Here is a 20036-nt window from a genome sequence, read left to right as displayed (position 1 = left end):
AGGGTCAATGGTCCAAAAACTGGTCCAAATTATGTATTTAGCTGACAAAATATTTCCCTTACAAAGTCCATTTGTTTTTGTGATCTACTTGAGTTCATTTATGGACTTATTTGTGACACTTTTCGAGCTGAGTGTGTTACTGAAACCGGGCTGGGTAATCAGATACAATGTTTACCCGATTAATGCGAACAAATCGACTTTCCCCACTTTGATTTTTGTGTTCCGCCCCGGATCCAGGTTACTCCGTTTGCCACATCCGCAGTGAAGGAGGCGCCACCAGATCAGTTTAGCGATGGAAGTGCCGCCACCCAATTGCGCAACCGATAGATCCATGTCTCAATATTAAGTTCATTTATTGCAACATCCGTGCGGTAGCGAATCGGAGGCCCAAAAGGCAATCGACACCAATCGGATCGACTTGCGGATTTCGAGGTCATTGTGCAGACCGAGCGGTGGGTGGTGATGGGCTGTAATAGGTGGTGGTGCCTCAAATTACGGGCAGGTGGTATAAAACACCCAACTTGACGGCAGAGCAGCATCAGTTCAGCCATTGCGATCTAGAGAATAGGATGCACAGCTACACTTGGACAATTCTGGCCGGGCTCTTGGCCCTCAGCAGCTTGGCAGTTGGATTGGGTATCCAGAGACAGAGCAACGGATACCAAGAGCAGGACACGGCAAGGGCCTTCTACTCCTACGGCTACAGCGACGACAACGCAGCCAGGGCGGAGTACTCCTCCCGAGATGGCACCTCTAGGGGCTTCTACTCCTACGTGGATGCGAATGGAAAGCTGCAGACCGTGCGCTACGAGGCAAATGGAGCTCAGGGCTTCAAGGCGGAGGCCAGCAACCAGCCCCAGGCTCCAGTGGACGAGGGAAAGGCACCTCTGCCAGTGACCGATACAGAGGAAGTGCAGCAGGCACGTCTGGCTCATCTGAACGCTCTGCGAGATGCGAGGGAGGAGGCCCTAGCCGCCAGCTTGCGCGAGGAGTCTGACCGGAGGCAGCAGGATCAAAATAGGAACAACAACCAGGATCAGCAATCGGGCGAGCAGAATTTAAACGATGAAGATGCTGCCATTCTAGAGCGAGTTCGGGCTGAACTTACAGCCATGTTGGCGGAACGTCAGCGATTGGGAGATCTCTCCAGGAACAGGGATGAACAGGACGAGCGCCAGGATCAGGCTACCAGACAGGAGCAGCGACAGGAGCAGAGGCAGGAGCAGAGACAGGAACAGAGGCAGGATCAAAGGCAGAGTCTAAGGCAGGACCAGAGACAAGACCAGCGACAGGATGAGAGACAGAATCTGAGACAGGAGCAGCGAGAAGATCGGCGACAGGAACAGCGACTGAATCTGAGGGAGGATCAGCGAGAAGATCGGCGACAGGAACAGCGACTGAATCTGAGGGAGGATCAGCGAGAAGATCGACGACAGGATCAGCGGGAAGATCGGCGACAGGATCAGCGCGATGATCGACGTCAGGATCAGCGAGAAGATAGGCGACAGGATCAGCGAGAAGATCGAAGACAGGATCAGCGAGAAGATCGTCGACAGGATCAGCGGGAAGATCGGCCACAGGGTCTGAGGCAAAACAACCGTCAAAATGAGCGCCAAAGCCAGCGACTTGACCAATCCCGAAACCAAGAAGCCCGGGATGAATTGGCCCTTAACCGGGAGGAGGCTCGCCAGAACGATCGCCAGCTTTCCCAATCCTCCCTTACCTCTGATCGCACCGACGAGGATCTGCGCCTGCGCACCATCTACTCCCTGGCTGATCTCAGCTCCAGCAGCTACCTGAAACTAGGTGACCTGACCAGTGCCGAGAAGTTGCTGGAAGATCGTTTGGACAACAGTGATCTCCGTGTGCCCATCAGTGCCTACTATACTCTGCTCTCGCCCAACACCAAGTACAGTGTTACCACACCCACGGAGCTGAGAACCCTTCGTCCGGTGGCTCTCAGTCGCAGTTTGTTGGTCAACAAACGCAACTGAAGGGAACTTTCGATTGGGAAAGATGCATCACAGCTAATGGTACCGGCTAATGATCGCTGAACGAAATAAGGTCTAACTATAATGATTTGTTTCCTAAGAATAAATGCAAGGCAGAGCACCATTGTGCCAAACATTTTACTGTTTTTATTTAAAAATTTAAATTTTAAACAGGATTAAACTGGGAAGAGGTAAGAGCTAATGTCTTCAATGATGTCTTCGTCATCTTAAAGACCTAGAAAATAAGAACCCAAAACTAAAACAACTTTAACTTTTAAATTAAACCAAAGTTTATCATTTATTGCTCAACAACTAACATTATTTTCATGAAAAATATTAAAAAGATTTAAACGACTGGCAGATAGTTCCTTGAAGGAGCCTGAGCAGGACTCTTGGAATGGATGTTGTAGACATATCCACTGGCTGGTTGATAAACGTAAATCGGTTGGGAGCGAACGGCAAGTGGTGATGGAGCTGGAGGAGCTGCGATCACCTGGATCTTCTCCCCAAGTAATTGATTTCGCAGCTTCTCGGCTTCGAAGCGCTTGAAGAATGCAACCTTGGCGGCAGCTACTTCGGGTGTGTCCTGGACTGGTTCTGGAGCGAAGGACGAGCCACCGGCCAACCTCAACTTGGCCTGCTTGTGGGCCTCCAGATGTTCGGCCCTGAGGGCAGCTACCTCCGGAGTTTCCTTGTTGGCCTCCTGGTTGGGCAGCTTGGAGGTTACACGGAAACCATTGGCATCGGCCACATAGTCCACAGTCTGCGTGTCACCATGGGCATCCAAATAGGAGAAGGTACCATGGACGACACCATCCAGAGTGCGGGTCTCGTGCTTGGAGTACAACGGAGCCATATACCCGTAGGCGTACTGGCCGTGCTCATCCTGGGTGTGGTACTGGCCGATGGTATCCCCGCTCGGTGGTGCTCCGTACTCCAAAATCGGTGATCCGGCAGCCAAGACGATGCTGGTTAAAATCAGGCCAAGATTGAGGTGCATCTTAAGATCACTTCGGTTGCGTTTCGGTGTTTTTGTGGAAATTTCGTAAGGCGCTGCTAGTGTCGTGGACTAGTACTCGCTCTAGAGAACTCTGTGATGGGATCGATGTGGGATTCTGCTTTTTATAAGCGGCGCCTCCTGCCGAAAAATTCGCAATTTCGTGCGTTCTCAGGAAGGTCGTCCGGTTGAGTTTACTTTCATATTCGAGTACACCAGCAGTTGGGATTATTGTTCCTTTTTCCTCTTCCTTTTCCTTTTCCTCTTCCTTTTGCCCTTCCTCTTCTTGTTCCTTTTCCCCTTCCTCTTCCTCGTTTGGCTTCCTCTCATTTTATTTCGAAAATCAGTTGGTTTTTTTTGTACATAAATATTTTGTCGATTTCGATTTCAACAAGTTCAGCATAAATTTGTGCACAAAAGCCGCAATTTGTTTTCATCTGCGTGAGGAGCAGGGAGCCGCAGATCCCTGTATCGTATGGCATCTTATGTGGACATGGCTGGAGACAACCAACAGCGTTCCGCAATTCCACCAAGCAAGAACTTAATCAGCGTGGACCACATTTCGTCTTTGGCTTGAAACAGTCAACAAAATAAAGATTTTCTTTTAATTTCCAACTGAGTTTTGAAATTCTTCGATTTGCAAGAAAATTTTTATTTTTAAACTGATTTCCGGAAGTAAGATTCGGTTTTAAGGTTATGGATCATTACCCCCCAACATAGCTTACTTGTTTCTTTCAGTGATATTTCGGTATTAACTACAAGGGGTCAAGGAACCGGGCTTCGGCTATAAGACATGCCGGCTACCTTTTCCAGTCTCAGTTATTTCGATGGCTGCCTCTACGGTTGTTTATACTGCTATTAAATTTAATTGAAATCAAAATTCGCCTTACATTTATGAGAGGTCGTTATGCTGTGGTATGTGATGGGTTGCAAAGGTTGGGATAGGACAGGATCCAAGTCACTAGACCCCGGTAAATATACTCAGTATATGTACATGTATGTATGTAGTGTAGTCCCCTCCCATTAAGACACCACGATACAGAAAGACTATCTTACGATTGACAATTGACTTTATTTAAATTCGTAAATCAGATGTGATTCCTTTAAACTGGGAATGGCATTTAAATCTCCCACAGAAATCCCTTCAGAAATAGACTCCTGGGGCGTAGTAGCGTGGAACGGGGTAGCCATAGACATGGGCTGGAACGACTACGTGGTGGCTGCGAGCTACAGTACTTCCCTCCAATCCTTGCTGGTACTTCTTCTCTACGTATTCAGCTTTGTGGATCAAAGCTTCTTCAACGGAACCGGGAACAATGTTTTTGTGATTCTCCGCCTGATGGTGCTCCTCGGGCTGGGCACTCCTGCCCCCCTTAACCACAGTCGAGTGATGGGACACATCTACCGGATGCTGGACAACTGGATGGGCAACAACGGGGTGTGAGACCACCACAGGGTGTTCCACAGGATGGACAACGCCGTGGGAGACACTTCGGCCAGAGCTGACATCTGAGTGCTGCTCCACTGGAGTGGAGGAACTTCTTGGAGAGATGCCGGCCTGTTCCTGGGGAACTACAGCCTTTGGCAAGTTGGTGGCTGCCACATGGAAGCCATCACCATCGGCCACGTACTCGACGGTCTGGAGCTTACCCAGCGCATCCCGATATCTGTAGGAGCCAATGGTGGTGCCGTCAAGGGTGCGTGTCTCCTGTTTACTGGACAATGGCTCCGAATACCCATAAGAGTATTGTCCGGCCTGATCTTGGGCAAAGTATTGCCTCTGGGTGGGCGTAAATACAGCAGATCCTTGAGCGGTGTAGACGAAAGGATATGTGGTGGCGTAGAGAGCCAAGCCGTGAGCCAAACTCAGGCTGCCCAATAAAAGGAGTGGGTACTTCATGGCTAGCTTGGTAGTTTCCTGCAGGTGAGTCTTCTAGGTAGCTCTACTGCTAACTGTTGCCTCTCGGCCAAAGACTTGATCCTTTTATACCCAGCAGGTTCCCTAGGCTGGTTCTGGGTCTGGTTCTGATTACGTTTTGGGTTCTTGGCGGCCTGTTCTTAATTCTCCCACTCTTTTTCTAGATCAAATATGCACTCAAGAAAAAAGTGTGTGTGGCAGTGATAATTAAAATAATATTATTTAAAATCTTAGAATCTTATCAAGAAGGTACCCAGTAGAACAAACTTTTAATATTTCGAATAAAATAAGAAACTTCCAAAGTCATTTATATTTTTCTTCATGTATCCATCAGATACATTTTGATGCAAACGAGGCGATTGCGTTGTCGTTGTCCACTTGTGTCGTTAACGGACATTTCAGCCCCACCTCCCACTTCCATTTCAACCACCTCCAGCATCTCAAGCTCCTCCTGCTTCTCCCCCTGATGAAGGCGGTGTCAATTTGGTTTAATTGTGGCCAAGGCCTGGAGTGGGCTCAAATGAGGGAGGCAACTGGGCAGCGGCCTCCACCTCGGGCAATCGGTGCCTGGCATCTGCAACTGCAACTGCATCTGCATCGGAATCCACTGATATTGCTGTTGAAGAGCCTTGACTGGGGGGACCATCAAGGCCAAAGACCCAAACGAAGCCGGCCCAGCGTGTAATTGACATGCAATTGTTGTTGCATTGTGGCGATGCTGCCTCCTTTTATGTCCGAAACGTTGCAACGGGGCCGTGACAGCGGCAATTGCAACAACTGCTGCCGCTGCAACGACAACAACGGCATCTCAAGGTGAGTGAAGGCCAAGGGCCACATTTGGCCCCAACCTGGACACTGGAGTCATTTGGACCAGAGGCTGCCGCGAAAGGGGTCATTTGACCTTATTTCTTTAGATACCCCTTTGTCTGCAACCATGTTGCATGCTGCAGCTGTTGCATTTGTATTTTGTGCTCTTCCGAGGCTTGGATTTTATTTTTAGCCAGGCCTTTATCGCCTCCCGAACATCTCCGGTGCTTAAACTTCGCTCCCGATTAGGAGAACGTGGATGTGGACCCGCAGCAGGAGAAGACGCTCAATGGGGCAAGGGAAAACGGGGCACAAGTTGCAAGAATCGGCCTGGCCTTCACTAGCTCGGCTGATAAGTGCATTTTAATGTTGGCTTCGTTGGCACTTAGTTTCAATCAAAGACCAATTCTCACCATTCCTGCCATCCTTAATGATCTTGTTAGTTCTGGCTCGGCATTGGATTGGAAATCTGGTCCGGATTGGACCTGGGCGTGGGCTAGTCACTGATTTGTGAAGCATCAACGTAGTGTCATCACTTCGGGGCTAATTAGAGTTCTACTCCAGATTGGCCAGGTGTCAAGACTCTTGTTGCTTTTTATGTTACTTTGCTTTTTTGTAATTTACTTTGAATAAGAATTAAAGTAGAGGGGTTTAGATTAACACCTGTAACGATTTTTGGATGGACTCTATAAATCAGCATAAATCAGCCCTATAAATCCGATTCTTGAACGGATATTCGGATGGCGAATATTTTTTCGATTCTTTTCAAATTTTCTGGTGGGACCCCTGCAAAAATTCACAAAAATGCAAGGAGCCACTATTTGGCCCACATACATCGCTATATCTTTGGAAATACCTATTCGATTCTTGAGCGGATCACCTTAAACAATTTGTAGATCTATTCTCCATAAATTTGAATCAAAATCTGGTAACAAAATATTTTTTTTGATTTTTTTCAAATTTTCTGGTGGACCCCTTCAAAAATTAACAAAATGCATGGAGCCACTATTTGGCCCACAGATTTCGCTATATCTTTGGAAATACTTATCCGATTCTTGAGAGGAATACCTTAAACGATTCGTAGATTGATTCTCCATAAATCTGCATCAAAATCTGGTAACAAAATATTTTTTTTGATTTTTTTCAAATTTTCTGGTGGACCCCTTCAAAAATTCACAAAATGCATGGAGCCACTATTTGGCCCACAGATATCACTATAACTTTGGAAATACTTATCCGATTCTTGAGAGGAATACCTTAAACGATTCGTAGATTGATTCTCCATAAATCTGCATCAAAATCTGGTAACAAAATATTTTTTAGATCTTTTTCAAATTTTCTGGTGGGACCCCTTCAAAAATTCACAAAATGCAAGGAGCCACTATTTGGCCCACAGATATCACTATAACTTTGGAAATACTTATCCGATTCTTGAGAGGAATACCTTAAACGATTCGTAGATTGATTCTCCATAAATCTGCATCAAAATCTGGTAACAAAATATTTTTTAGATCTTTTTCAAATTTTCTGGTGGACCCCTTCAAAAAAATTAACAAAATGCATGGAGCCACTATTTGGCCCACAGATTTCGCTATATCTTTGGAAATACTTATCCGATTCTTGAGAGGAATACCTTAAACGATTCGTAGATTGATTCTCCATAAATCTGCATCAAAATCTGGGAAAGAAATATTTTTTTCGATTTTTTTCAAATTTTCTGGTGGGACCCCTGCAAAAATTCACAAAATGCAAGGAGCCACTATTTGGCCCACAGATATCGCCATATCTTTGGAAATACTTATCCGATTCTTGAGCGGATAGCCTTAAACGATTTGTAGATCTATTCTCCATAAATCTGCATCAAAATCTTAGAACACAATTTTTCTTTCGACTTTTTTCAAATCTTCCGAAGGACCCCCTTCAGAAATCTACAAATACGCATGGAGCCAACTTATGGTCCACTGTTAAGGCTATAAACGATTCGTAGATCAAATGTCTTTTAAAGTGCATCAACTCCAAGAATATTGCATGAAGCCATATTATGGTAAACTATGTTTGATGTCTGAGGCTGAGTATCATTTATGAATCTTTTGCAAAAGCACTGATACAAAATATAAATATCCATAAAGAAATTTAAATCAAAGTTTAAGAGTGAAGAACCTGTTTTTAAATTTCTAAGGGTACCAAAAAATGACTCGCTGCCTTTTACTTTGGGCCAAGCCTATGACTTCATCATTTTGGCCACTTAGCCACGAAACTAACCAAATAATTCCGACAGTCAGCTCCCATAAATCATTGTCATGCCTTTTTTTTGGGCTTAAGGTTTGTTTTGGGTTTCGGGAAGGAACTTGTGTTGTTTTTGAGCTTGTGTTTAATCATTTTATTGTGTGTGAAGCAATTTCCTTATGATTTCCTCTTGACTTTTACTTTTTCCTGATTACCTGCCCCCTCCGAAAACAATATAAATAACATCAAGTTCAAAGAACCCATTTACCATTTAAGGCGGCAAACAAATCCAAATCTAAAGTCATTTGCATAGTTGAGTATTGAGGGCAGACCCCTGCCATGAGCTGTATAGTTAGTAGAGCTATAGTTACACGCCCCCATGATTCCCAAAGTTCCTCCAAGTCTGCCTCATTACTATTCCCAAACTAAAATTCTTTGTCACTTGTTGTGCGTGTTTTGTTAGCCAACAATTTCACGCATAGTTTTATGCCTTTCTAGTAGTCACATAAAAATTGACTATCTTACTGGCTCAGACTATAGCCCAACACCTCCCCCACCGCCTGGTCTATATTCCCTAACAAAAAAGCTTAAAGCTTAATACATTCCTATTTTACTCACAACAAACTCAAATTTGAGAAAACTTGTTGGGCTGATAAGACTTTACTTTGCTATTCTGAGTTGTTTTTTTTTTTCGTTTGATAAATGGTTTTCGTCGCGGGGCTTTCGTTGTTAGTTTCGGTTTATAAAAATTTTGCGAAATGAAGTCATCGCCTGAAAAAAAATCGACAAGGGGTCAGACCACAGCCCATCAAAATCCAATCTCTTTCGTTTTATCTCATTCACAAAAACTGAAAAGTGTGAAATTTGTAATCCCAGGCCCCATTTGATTTGTTGCCTTTTGTTTGGTAAACATTATGTAGAAGAGGTTCTTGGAGGGGTTCGTCATTTCCACTCAACGAAAGCTCACTCAAAACAAAAATATCACTCATACGCCGCTTGGGCCTTTGCTAGCTGCTGGCTGCGCATTTGCCCAAACAGTTGAGTTTCGACATTGCCAGCATTCGCGCGTTTGCCTTAAAAATATTTTGGAAGCAAGTCCAAGGAAACACTAATTATTTTTTTCGGCGATTTTGATACATTTTATAACTAAATGTAAGTTTTTGAAAGTGTGATAAACTTTATCTAAGGACGTCTAAATTAATTTTTTTTTTAACTCGGCCGAGTCCTAAAAGTTTACCCAGCCTCCAGCCAGAGCTTTGTATATTTCAAGTGTATGCTGTGCAGGATTTCAAGTGCAGATTCTGACCTAATTCTGACATCCAATCGCGTTCCCCTTTTTTCACGGCTTCAGCTGCAGCTTTGTTTTCAATTTCCGTTTGGAGGAGGCATTGTTCTGGCATCGTTTTAGGCGCATTTTCTCCGCTTCCGTGTGTATATATGCGTGTGTTTGAATCATCAGCCAGAGACCCCCCATTCTCCCCAGAGGAACCCCTTCTCCGAAATGGCGCTTGCGCGTTTCCCAGCTCCCAGTGATGTCATCTGGGCTAGTGCTGATGTATGCACAAGTCCAGAGCATAGGCCCCTAAGTCAATGATTTCTCTATTGCGTTGCGTGCTATATCAGAATCCCCTTTACTTCCTGTTCCACGACCCCAAAAAAACAAATAATTTTAATTTATGTATTCAGCTCGGGGCGCTAATATATCAGAATGTTTATGTAAAACACGAACAAATGTTTGGACATGGACTGCATCGTTTCATATGCCTCCCCTTCTGGTTGTTACATTTATAAATAAACCACAAGATGACCTAAATTTCCCTTTTATTAAATTTCATTTGTTCTCTGGCCGAGCACTTGAGGTAGGTTGGGTTAATAATAAGTTCATCCTCCCCACTGGGAAGTCAATTGTTTTCTATATATGGCTAACTATTCATACCTATTCATATACCTATTTAAATTCATGCCATAAATATTCTCCAATTAACTTTTACCATTTCGGTTTGGAAAACTAATTAAAATGTTGCCAATGAATTCGCAATGCTCGAGTGAAGATGGTCTGGAAACTTGTTCACAGATCTAAAATACAACACAAGGCAGAGATGAAAAACAAGAATACAAGAAATTATTTATGGCCTGACAGTCAAAGCGGATTATTTCTGATTTAGACTATCCACGCTCCCCATCAGACTGGCTCGCTTTCAGTGGCCTGCGGTCATGTTTATGATGGGTAACATGGACACGGAGGACATGAAATGTTTTTAAAAATAAATATAGGTTTTTTAAGTAAATGAAATGATCCATAAATAGATTGTACATTTTATCCCAAGGAAGATACATATTTGGTTTTCAAAAGGTTTTGAGCTTGTATTTCCTGGCTGGGCCTAGACTATATAATTAATATTTAAAAATACATTTTTAGAGACTTTAAACTTCGTTGTACTTAACATGTTCATATCTTAAGCTGCCTCTTGCATATTCCAACTTCTTTTGTGGTGTAGTTTGTCAACTTTTCTTGTTTTTCAGTATTTATGGCTTCCAATTACAAGCCGGGGAGGAGGTTTCTGTACTCCCTTTGGTTCCATTAGTCTGCTCTGGGGACGGGTTCGGCAATTTGTTTCGGCTCCGGCGAAGTTCAAGTTCAATAACCCCCCTATTCTTGGCTCCAAGAAGATGATTGATGATTAATGAGGCAGGCGACCCACGATGCATGCAATGCTCTCAATTAACCATGCCGATTAAAGAGATAAATTCAGCGGATTATCAGAAAATATACTTTATATACGAACTATGAAATAGCCTCACCCCTTAGAAAGCTATTAGAAGCTGATCCCTGAGCCGCGTAATCGACACATGAAACCCGGCTACGTAATGAGGCGATGACATAAGCGCCCGGTCGCGATTCACTTCGCACTAGTCACTAGTCAGCCATTATTTGATTTGGGTTGGGAATGGGGGCCTTAGCATTTGCTATGCTCGACGGCCTGCTCCAAGGTCGGGGCAATTGGGTGGCTCAGCCATGACCTTCGGCTGCAGTTTGTGTTTGTACACATCGCATCCTTTTTGCAATTTGTTAACATCTGTCCAGGCACAAGCCACAGCATCGTATATCTCGCATCATGCAGAGGAGCCACCAAAACTGGTTGCAATCGTATCTTATCGCCGCCTTAAATGATTCCCAACAGCTTCCAGCTCTCCTGGGGGCTCCAACTCTCAACCGCCGAGCCCTAAGTGGTGCGTAATTAATGGTCCCGCCAATAAATGCTCACGTTTTATTTACTGTTTATGGGAGGATTCGGTTCCCCGGCCATCCGTATTCGACTTCGTGTTGGGTAGCCTGTAAACATGACGACAATTTATGCTACAAGCAATTTTAAAACTAAATTATCATCCAAATTTATGCCACGTACCATGGGCAACAAATTAAGTGAGGTATGCGGTAGTAAGTGACCCTAAAACTGGAAGAATGGACATAATACTTGGCAATGTTTGGGAAAATTAATTTGCATATATTCTTTGTAGATTCTAGCCTCAGGGATTTTGGCCAAATTCATTAACTGTTTACGTTATAAACTAATCACAATACTTGAGTTTGGTTAGAAGCTACCGCTATATGTTGACCCCCATTGAGAACCCAGAGGAACCAAACCTGTTGGCTATTTATTTTCGTTTGTTTGGACCTCGTATATAGATGATAATTGGCTGTGTTAGCGGAAGGGGGACCTAATGTATGACGCCATTGGACGTTATTGGACCTCTCTCCCAAATTCGCAATCAGCTGAGAGAGCTTTGTGTTTTCTTTGGGTGGGTACATTATTGTTATTCAGTAAATAATACTGTGATATCATTGAGATAGGAATCTAACAATGAATAAAAGACAGATAAGCTGGTCGTAAAGACTCGTATGGGAAGAGAGGGTCGTTAGTATCCGAAGGTAGCCAGACCCACCGCAATAATGCTGGTCAGCGTTGTGGCCCATAGGTGAGATACTGCGTAGGTAATTTTCCAATATGTCTAAATGGAATGGGAAAAATTGCGTGATAATAAAGTCCTCAAGAAAAACACAAAGCTGACCTATCCGTCTATGAATATTAAATAGTTTTAAGTCCATTTAAAAGGAGGTCCCCTTTATAGTATGTGAATCTGCCTCCCTGTAACCTTAAAAAGTGCAATAACCTCGGAAATTTTCAATTATAAACTTCCAACCAATCGTGCTTGTCTCGATATAAATAATAAATTCACCCATTCTTCATCCTTTTCAGAGCCAGCATGTCCGAGGCAGCAAATGGAAGTCCATCGCCCGCCCCTGAGGCTCCGGCAGCAGAATTGGCCCAACTGGCTCTTGAGGATGAGACGCCCAAGGTCAGCTTCGCGGATCAGTTCAAGGCCTTCTCAAAGTTCGGAGACACCAAGTCCGATGGCAAGCTGATCACGCTCTCCCAGAGCGACAAGTGGATGAAGCAGGCCAAAGTGATCGACAAGAAGATCACCACCACGGATACGGGAATCCATTTCAAGAAGTTCAAAGCCATGAAGATCTCGCTGGCGGACTATAACAAATTCCTTGATGATTTGGCCAAGACGAAAAAGGTTGAGCTGGCGGAGATCAAGCAGAAGTTGGCGGGCTGTGGAGCTCCAGGAGTGGCTTCCGTTTCGGTGGGTGCCTAAAAAAAGATCTTATTGGAATATTATTAAAATATTTTTAATAATTTTTAGGCTGGCAAGGCAGCTGCTGCTGTGGATCGGTTAACGGACACCAGCAAGTACACCGGTTCCCACAAGGAGCGCTTTGATGCCACCGGTAAGGGCAAGGGTATTGCCGGACGCCGCAACCTGGTTGATGACTCCGGCTATGTGAGTGGCTACCAGCACAAGGACACCTACGATGGCGCCCACTAAATGGTCTCCCACCTGAAACCGCCCACAATCACCCCCTCTTGAAGAACACTCCTTTTTAGAACCTTTTGTGTTTCCTTAGTTTGTGTTTCCCCAATTATTTCGGTAGCTACAATTATTTATCGTAATTACTTTTTGTATATAATCTAAGTTTGTGATAATTTAAGTGCTTACAAATAAATTCATGTATTTTGAATATTTTCTATTGATTTTCCTTTATTTTATGATTTTTCTGAGTTCTACTTCGATACGTAATCCTCTGAAGCGGCCCAAAACAAAAGTTCAAAAGCAAATCCAAATCGAAATTTATATATCTTTCATGGTATTGAGATCCATGTTTGCTAGTCTTAAGATATGAATACACTTTTAATATTGAAATTTGTGAAAGATATTGAATTATCATATATAGAAACCAAAGATATACGACATACATAATGGATATGTTATGTTCTTATAAGATTTTCGCTTGAATAAATAAACACAAAACTTTCCATTATAGACAGAGATTTATTGATTTGAAAGATCATTTTTTGGAATATTATACAAGAAGTCTAGATGGGCTGAAAGACAAAATCAATGGAAGATCACGGCTTTATCTTATTATGGCATTATCACTGATGCAAAGCTGACATCGCAAAAACCAGAGCGATGTGTTTCAGACTGAACGCTAGAGCGGCTATGCCGGCCCAGATGGAAATCGATATAGCGGCGTGAGTTTGCATAATCCTAACCCAGAGCAGGTGGAAAACTGGCTATTGATTGCAGCCGAACCAAAGTCACTCCAAGATATATCATATAACCCCGGGAAAACAGCTATAAAAACGACGCCCGGTGGCCTTTAAATCATCAGTGCACCGGCAACAATTGAAGAGCTCTGAGCTTCCAGGAATACTCCCTCCAACAGCAACAATCATCAACCAGAGAAGGATGTCTTTTCGCGGCAAGAATGCAGTAGTCACTGGTGGAGCTGGAGGCATCGGTCTCCAGGTGTCCAAGCAACTTCTAGCCGCCGGAGCAGCGGTAGGTCATTTCTTTGCTGTAGCTGCCGGGAATAGTTTTTCAAAAGGTTTTCTTCCCCAGAAGGTGGCCATCATCGATCTGCAGGATAACTTGGAGGAGTTCGTTAAACTGCGGGCAGCCCATCCCACGCAGAGTGTGATGATCGTCAAGATGGATGTGGCCAACAAGAAGGGTGTGGAAGCCACCTACGAGGAGATAGCTAAGACCTTCGGAAGCATCGACATTGTGGTGAATGTGGCTGGCATTTTCAATGACAAGGATGTCCAGCGCACTCTGCTGGTCAATCTAGGAGGAATCATCAATTCCACCTTGAGTGCCTTGCCTTACATGGGCAAGGATCACGGCGGCAAGGGAGGAATCATTGTCAACATGAGTTCAGTGGTGGGACTAGACCCGATGTTCATCATTCCGGTATATGGGGCCACAAAGGCGGGCATCATCAATTTCACTCGCTGCCTGGCGGTAATTAAAAAGAATCCTTATATATCTTTCGGATACTTATCCTATTTTTTGGTTCCCAGAACGAAAAGTATTATCAGCGTTCTGGAATTAGGTTTGTGACCGTTTGCCCTGGAGCTACAATGACGGATATGTTCACCAACTTTACGGAAAAGATCATCTTCCCGGAGACCAGTGATGAGACGTATAGGATTCTGGACAGGCTGAATAAGCAGAGTGCCGCTGATGTGTCTCGCTGTATTCTCAGTGTCCTGGAGAAGGACAAAAACGGAGCTGTGTATGTTATCGAGGGCAAGCGGGTCTTTCCCCTGGACCTTAAACCCCAGTGGACGGGTAAAGAACAGGCCCTCTAAATGGAAATATGTTCCTCAAACCTACACACTTATAATTATTATGTGAAATATCAAATCATCTAGTTGGAAATTAGTCATTTAATAAACAATCAAAGCACACTGAGTACTGATACTGATTAATCCTCCCGCCAGCTGACCAGGACTTCATCAGTCCTAAATCTTTGTGTAACAAAGGCTTCTTCTAACGGCATCCTCGTTCCAGACCGGAACATTTCAGCGCCAGCATGGGCAATCATTAGGCCATTGTCGATGCAGTAGCGTTCATCGGTGGCAAATAGTTTTCCTCCTCTTTCCTCGCACATAATACGCATCATCTCCTGCAATCGTTCATTGCAGCCCACACCGCCCACAATAAGAACCTATAAATAAAGACTATTATATTCTAAGTTTCGATTGCAGAAATATATATATACCGACCTCATTGGAGCCACAATGGGCCATAGCTCGCTCTGTAATCTCCACCAGCATGGCGAAAATAGTTTCCTGTAGTGAGTAGCACAAATCTGCTTGGCTATAGTCTATAACTTCCTCTTCCTGCTGTCTTTTTCTTTTATTCTGCCTTTTTCCCGGCTCAGCAAGATCTTCTATATAAGAAAGTATTCCAGAGAAGCTCACATCCATTCCTTTAACCACGTAGGGCAGCTTGATGTATCTCTTGCTCTTCTTGGCTAGCTGTTCTATGTTGTAGCCGGGACTGGGATCGTTTGAGAGCTTAATGATGCGCGCAAATCGATCCAGGCAGTTGCCCACAGCAATGTCAATGGTCTCTCCAAAGATGCGATATCTTTGGTTGGAGTAAGCTATAACTTGGGTGTTGCCGCCACTCACGTAAAGAACAATGGGGTTCTGGGCACCGGTAATAAGGCGACCCATCTCGATGTGGCCGATGCAGTGATTAACGCCCAGGAGCGGCTTCTCCCAAAGGAGGGACAAGGTGCGGGCCACAATGGCCCCTACTAGCAGAGGAGGCGCCATCCCAGGGCCCTTGGTGTAGCATATAACATCTAAATCCGCGGGTTGAAGCTTGGCTTCTTTTAAACTGGACTGTACTAGGCCTAAAATTGCTTCTCGATGGTGTTTGGCTGTTTCCTTCGGCAGAAAACCTGTTGATTTTAATGATTTCATTAAATCAAGTAGCCGGTAGTTTGTATTATTTTATAAAAACCTTCTCCTGGTGGTGTAATGTAGGTTCTTCTCACATTGGCCAAAACCTCGCCATCCTTTATTATGCCAATGCCAATTTTATTGGCACTGCCTTCAATTCCCAGAGCACAGACCATTTTAAAATTCAAATCAAAATAGATTAAAATGTAAACAAACGCAGCAAATGCACATTGCAGAACAGCTGTTTGGATAGTGTGACCTTCATCTTTGCCCATAACAATAATGATTGCGATTGCTAAATATTTTTTTAAATATCCGTTTAGAAAACTAATTAAATGCATTTACATTAATAGAATTACATTATTATTAAAAAAGGAAAACTTTGCTGCAATTTCATATCCAAAAATTTGGTAAAAAAAAAACTATAGCTCTCTTTTTGGCGTCGCGATAAATACCATCTGTCTTACCTTTTCGGTATTTTTAGGGTATCAATAAACATCTGCTTTGTTTTTCGCAAAAACAAAGCGAATTCTTTATTAAGGAATTTAAATGACAATTTAGTCGCAGATAACAATGGAAACAGCCCAGGCGACTCAGCCGGCTGAGGCGGTGAGTCCAGAGAAGGAGAAAAAAGTGGATTCAGGACAGGAAACCAACGATGCAGCGGAAAAAACGAGCGACGTGGATGTGGCTTTACTGGATCTCCAGATGGAAAAGACCAACGGAAAAAGTGAAATCCAGAGCGATGTACCCGAAGTCCATAATGAGGTCAAATTGGTGGAGGATCTAAAAGCTGCCGTTCTGGATCAGCTGCCCATCGAGGAAGGAGTGGCTGCTGAACTGACTGTGCGATTTAAGGACCTACAGACGCAAGAGAAGGAGCAGGAGGTGGAACTTGAGTTGGAGCTGGAAGCCAATCAATCAAAACCCCCGCAGAATGATATACTCTCCCACGTTCACTGCCTGGCTCAGTTGGAGGAGCAACGCCGCAGCTTTGAACAACAGTTGGATCAATTACGTACATCCAATCTCCAAAAGGACAATATGATTACCCTTATCCAAAGGGAAAATGCCATACTAGATAAGGAGAAGCAGGCGGCGCGCAAGGAAATGGACATGGCCAACAAGGAGAAAGAGTCCACCGTAATAAAATTTGCCATGAAGGAGAAGCTTCTCATCGATGCCAAGAAGGAAAAGGAGGCGGTGGAAAAGCAGTTGGCGGAGGCCAAAAAAGAGGTTAAGAACATATCCACAAAATTTGTGGCTGTAAATGAAGAAAAGTCACGTATGACGTATATCATCGACGAAAAGGTGGGTGTGAGGGTTTCCTATGTGGTTTGATTCTAATCTTTTCATTTTTTATCAGTGCAACGAAGTAAGGAAATATCAGAGGGAGTGCGAGAAGTACAAAACGGAAATTAGTCACTTGGAATCAAAGCTTAAATATCATATAAACAAGCTGAACTATGAGACAGAAGCTAAGGCGGTAAGACTAACCACATTTGGAGAAAAGCAGTTTAATAATCCGAATTCCTTACTAGGTCGTTGAACGAAAGTTGGAAGAGGAAAGGAATGCCCCAAACAAACTTGAAGAAAAGGCCAATGGTAAATTTATATTTTTTAATTAATATTTTTCTATTTTTCTCGAATTGTGTGTTTATTTTACAGAAAAGCTGAAGATGGAATTTGAAGCAAACACAATACTCTTGAAGCACGAGATCACAAGCAAGACTGAGGCTCTGGAAAAAATGACCAAGGAACAGCAAAAGTTAAACGAAACTAACAAGGAACTACAGCAACAGCTCCAAGAGATTACAACTGCAGTATGATTAAAAACTAACAAGTGGCTGAAGGGTTTTAATTCTTTGCCTTGATTTTTACAGCACAACCAATTCACAGTGGATATGAATTGGTTACAGGAACAACACAATTTTGTTGAGGCTTCCTATAGCGATGAACTGTTGAATTCTGCAAAACTTAGAGGACAATTGGAGGAACTTCAACTATTGAAGACTCAAAATACAATGTAAGTGTATGAAATATTTTAAATCAGTGAAGGAAAACCTTTTTAAATGTGAGATATTATTTCTTTTCTAGAAATGAAGAGAAGTTGGCCGAGGAGCAGACCCGCATTGAGCAACTAGAGGCCTTAGCGGTAGACAACGAAACCGATCTGCAGGAACTGAAGGTCAAAAAGCAGGAGCTCCTCACAATCAACAAGGAAATGAGTGAACTAATAGTGCGTCTTCAGAATGATATATGTTTAGCGGAATCCAAGGTAAGACAAACAAAATAAAAAATTAAAGAAAAATATAAAAAAAATGTACATGCCCCGGGTGAGGCTCGAACTCACGACCTTAAGATTATGAGACTTACGCGCTGCCAACTGCGCCACCGAGGCTATGAAAACGGCCGTGTCAGAAGCATGCTAAATCTTACTTTCCGAGGATCTTTCAATTTTTAACCGGGATATTTTTCTATTTCAGGCCCAAGGGTTGGAGGCTGAGAATAAATTGTTGAAGCAAGAAAAGCTTAGCTACGATACCAAGTACAATCAACTGGAGCAGCAACTCAGCTCGGAGGCGGCGGAGAAGGGGGAGGAGCGTTTAATTTTAGCCAAGCATTTATCAGAAAAAACCAAACTATATGAACTGACCAAGCAGAAGCTAGAAGATGTACTGGGCGACTTTGAGGCCACCCAGCACAAGCATACCACAATGGTGAAGGAGCTTCATCGAGAGTTGAACAAGTACAAAAAAGGCATTTCAGAACCAAAGTCTCCCATTGCATACTGCAGCAATTGTCAGCAGGCGCTAAATGGCTACCCCACAGAGCACGTCCCTCAGAATCAGCGCAGCCACAGTCGATCCAGCAGCCATGGTAGCATGCACAGCGGTAGCAGGAGAGCCAGCGAATCATCCGAATCAGAGACGGTAGCCAGCACTGCCACAACGGTTCAACCACCGCCATCTATTTCCTCTGGACAACCGGATCTTCAAGCGGTACCTTCCAAAAAAGTCCTGGTAGAACGAATTCTACGTCTGCAGCAAGCCACTGCTCGGCAAACAGAGCGAATTGAGTTCCTCGAAAATCATACAGCTGCCCTGGTGGCCGAGGTCCAAAAGAAATCTAAAGTAGTGCAGCATTACATGCTCAGGGATCAGACGGCTGGGGCCTTGACCACCTCCCGCAGTGACCAAAACAAGAGCGAGCTGGTCAAGTACGGAAACGGCATTATGGCAGCCATCTACGGAGGATCTTCAAAGGCCGGAGGTGAAAACAAAGCCATGTCGCTGGAGCTATCTCTGGAGATTAACAAGAAGCTGCAGACAGTACTCGAGGACACGCTCCTGAAGAATATTACGCTTAAGGAAAACCTGGACGTTCTAGGCCTGGAAGTAGATAACCTCACGCGGAAGTTGCGCGCCTTGGAAGCCTCGAAATGATGCCAGTATTCCCATCCATTGTATTCCATTCCACAGTCTATCCCATGTACAGATAGTTTACAAATTCGTTGTGCTTAAGATTAATTGTATAATAAATGTATTTAATATTTTAACAACTTTTCGGATCCCAGCAGTCCCTCGTAAAGTTTGGCGCTAACGGGTTTTGGTTGTCCCAGACCGACTCCAAAACTTACTGAGGGTTTCTCGCCATCTTTCGCTAGTCTCGCCAGTTTGTTGTGGGTTCTCTTAAAGTGAACCTTCATCTGGGGTTTGGAGTTGCCGGTTTCCTCGGTAACGAACTCCCTCAGCAGTGGTGGCAGATCAATCAAGGTAGGGAGTACCACCTCCTCCACCTTTTTGTTGTTGTTCAGGTACTTGGCCTCCTGGTCTTGTGGGACTAGCTCGTAGTCGGCTTTGTAGCTGGTGCTGTAGATCTCCACGGGCTTAGGTTGGGTGACTCCACGCCAGGTTTTCTCCACGGTGACCCGTACTTTCCGAGCCTCTCCCGGCTGTTCATCCACGGCCTGCACCTTCAGAATCCGCATGTAGCAGGGCTCCGGGTAGCGCTGGAACATGTTACGTATGAGCATGCGACCCACTCCCCAGTTGGGCAGCTCGGAGACCAACTCCCACAGAGTGTTGCCCCGAAAGTCCGTGGTGCGGCCAATGTACTTGATCACTTTCTGGCTCATTTTAGTTGGTAAATTTTACTTTTTTATTGAATATTCCGGTAAAGTTAAATTTAAGGCAGAGACCGCAGTGTGACCGATTTTCGGGTTCCAAAAGTATTGCACAACGTGAACAGCTGATGGCTATCGATGA

General features: G+C 44.1%; 8 protein-coding genes and 1 non-coding gene across 10 annotated transcripts; 4 read left to right on the top strand and 5 right to left on the bottom strand.

Annotated features, from left to right (window-relative positions):
* The first annotated feature begins 485 nt into the window (after positions 1-485).
* Positions 486-2109, top strand: Cpr72Ec (Cuticular protein 72Ec). Its single transcript, XM_070280153.1, has one exon. The coding sequence runs from the start codon at positions 570-572 to the stop codon at positions 1992-1994; it is 1425 nt and encodes a 474-aa protein (XP_070136254.1). The 5' UTR covers positions 486-569; the 3' UTR covers positions 1995-2109.
* A 193-nt stretch (positions 2110-2302) lies between these two features.
* Cpr72Eb (Cuticular protein 72Eb) lies at positions 2303-2991 on the bottom strand. Its single transcript, XM_017254418.3, has one exon. The coding sequence runs from the start codon at positions 2989-2991 to the stop codon at positions 2338-2340; it is 654 nt and encodes a 217-aa protein (XP_017109907.2). The 3' UTR covers positions 2303-2337.
* A 1141-nt stretch (positions 2992-4132) lies between these two features.
* On the bottom strand, positions 4133-4931 carry Cpr72Ea (Cuticular protein 72Ea). Its single transcript, XM_017254375.2, has one exon. The coding sequence runs from the start codon at positions 4886-4888 to the stop codon at positions 4133-4135; it is 756 nt and encodes a 251-aa protein (XP_017109864.2). The 5' UTR covers positions 4889-4931.
* A 4008-nt stretch (positions 4932-8939) lies between these two features.
* ringer (tubulin polymerization-promoting protein ringmaker) lies at positions 8940-13030 on the top strand. The gene is made up of 3 exons (XM_017254493.3): positions 8940-9091; positions 12199-12592; positions 12653-13030. Exons 2-3 carry the CDS (start codon positions 12206-12208, stop codon positions 12833-12835), a joined length of 570 nt encoding a protein of 189 aa, XP_017109982.2. The 5' UTR covers positions 8940-9091; positions 12199-12205; the 3' UTR covers positions 12836-13030.
* Positions 13031-13667: 637 nt separating this feature from the next.
* Positions 13668-14764, top strand: Pdh (Photoreceptor dehydrogenase). 2 transcript variants are annotated; one of them, XM_017254495.3, is made up of 3 exons: positions 13668-13852; positions 13916-14314; positions 14374-14764. In XM_017254495.3, the coding sequence occupies exons 1-3, from the start codon at positions 13760-13762 to the stop codon at positions 14662-14664; spliced, it is 783 nt and encodes a 260-aa protein (XP_017109984.1). In that variant the 5' UTR covers positions 13668-13759; the 3' UTR covers positions 14665-14764. The 2 variants fall into 2 exon arrangements, with proteins under 2 accessions (XP_017109984.1, XP_017109983.1); XM_017254494.3 differs by having other exon boundaries at positions 13913-14314.
* Tcs3 (Probable tRNA N6-adenosine threonylcarbamoyltransferase Tcs3) lies at positions 14746-16026 on the bottom strand. Its single transcript, XM_017254492.3, has 3 exons — positions 15830-16026; positions 15082-15767; positions 14746-15023 (listed from the first exon to the last, which is right to left on the bottom strand). Exons 1-3 carry the CDS (start codon positions 15942-15944, stop codon positions 14781-14783), a joined length of 1044 nt encoding a protein of 347 aa, XP_017109981.2. The 5' UTR covers positions 15945-16026; the 3' UTR covers positions 14746-14780.
* A 227-nt stretch (positions 16027-16253) lies between these two features.
* On the top strand, positions 16254-19304 carry Golgin104 (Golgin 104). Its single transcript, XM_017254449.3, has 7 exons — positions 16254-17079; positions 17135-17254; positions 17310-17373; positions 17437-17591; positions 17652-17794; positions 17866-18046; positions 18255-19304. The coding sequence occupies exons 1-7, from the start codon at positions 16342-16344 to the stop codon at positions 19212-19214; spliced, it is 2361 nt and encodes a 786-aa protein (XP_017109938.2). The 5' UTR covers positions 16254-16341; the 3' UTR covers positions 19215-19304.
* Positions 18097-18169, bottom strand: TRNAM-CAU (transfer RNA methionine (anticodon CAU)). Its single transcript has one exon. It is a non-coding gene; the product is annotated as a tRNA-Met (tRNA).
* On the bottom strand, positions 19289-20019 carry mRpS34 (mitochondrial ribosomal protein S34). Its single transcript, XM_017254454.3, has one exon. It carries the CDS (start codon positions 19904-19906, stop codon positions 19316-19318), a length of 591 nt encoding a protein of 196 aa, XP_017109943.2. The 5' UTR covers positions 19907-20019; the 3' UTR covers positions 19289-19315.
* Between the last annotated feature and the right edge of the window lie 17 nt (positions 20020-20036).

This window comes from Drosophila bipectinata, chromosome 3L, assembly GCF_030179905.1.
Source record: "Drosophila bipectinata strain 14024-0381.07 chromosome 3L, DbipHiC1v2, whole genome shotgun sequence".
Lineage (NCBI taxonomy): Eukaryota > Metazoa > Arthropoda > Insecta > Diptera > Drosophilidae > Drosophila > Drosophila bipectinata.
The sequence above is the reverse complement of the archived record's forward strand: the minus strand, read 5'-3'. Positions and strand labels throughout refer to the sequence as shown.

Excerpts from the sequence above, each read along its gene's own strand:
- Cpr72Ec (XM_070280153.1), top strand. The coding sequence starts at position 570 with ATGCACAGCTACACTTGGACAATTCTGGCCGGGCTCTTGGCCCTCAGC.
- Cpr72Ea (XM_017254375.2), bottom strand. The coding sequence starts at position 4,888 with ATGAAGTACCCACTCCTTTTATTGGGCAGCCTGAGTTTGGCTCACGGC.
- Golgin104 (XM_017254449.3), top strand. The coding sequence starts at position 16,342 with ATGGAAACAGCCCAGGCGACTCAGCCGGCTGAGGCGGTGAGTCCAGAG. Across the intron at positions 17,592-17,651 it reads TCCAAGAGATTACAACTGCA|CACAACCAATTCACAGTGGA; the intron begins GTATGATTAAAA and ends TGATTTTTACAG. Across the intron at positions 17,795-17,865 it reads TTGAAGACTCAAAATACAAT|AAATGAAGAGAAGTTGGCCG; the intron begins GTAAGTGTATGA and ends TTTCTTTTCTAG.
- mRpS34 (XM_017254454.3), bottom strand. The coding sequence starts at position 19,906 with ATGAGCCAGAAAGTGATCAAGTACATTGGCCGCACCACGGACTTTCGG.
- ringer (XM_017254493.3), top strand. The coding sequence starts at position 12,206 with ATGTCCGAGGCAGCAAATGGAAGTCCATCGCCCGCCCCTGAGGCTCCG. Across the intron at positions 12,593-12,652 it reads CAGGAGTGGCTTCCGTTTCG|GCTGGCAAGGCAGCTGCTGC; the intron begins GTGGGTGCCTAA and ends AATAATTTTTAG.
- Cpr72Eb (XM_017254418.3), bottom strand. The coding sequence starts at position 2,991 with ATGCACCTCAATCTTGGCCTGATTTTAACCAGCATCGTCTTGGCTGCC.
- Tcs3 (XM_017254492.3), bottom strand. The coding sequence starts at position 15,944 with ATGGTCTGTGCTCTGGGAATTGAAGGCAGTGCCAATAAAATTGGCATT. Across the intron at positions 15,768-15,829 it reads CATTACACCACCAGGAGAAG|GTTTTCTGCCGAAGGAAACA; the intron begins GTTTTTATAAAA and ends TAAAATCAACAG. Across the intron at positions 15,024-15,081 it reads CCCATTGTGGCTCCAATGAG|GTTCTTATTGTGGGCGGTGT; the intron begins GTCGGTATATAT and ends CTTTATTTATAG.
- Pdh (XM_017254494.3), top strand. The coding sequence starts at position 13,760 with ATGTCTTTTCGCGGCAAGAATGCAGTAGTCACTGGTGGAGCTGGAGGC. Across the intron at positions 13,853-13,912 it reads TTCTAGCCGCCGGAGCAGCG|AAGGTGGCCATCATCGATCT; the intron begins GTAGGTCATTTC and ends TTTCTTCCCCAG. Across the intron at positions 14,315-14,373 it reads ATTTCACTCGCTGCCTGGCG|AACGAAAAGTATTATCAGCG; the intron begins GTAATTAAAAAG and ends TTTGGTTCCCAG.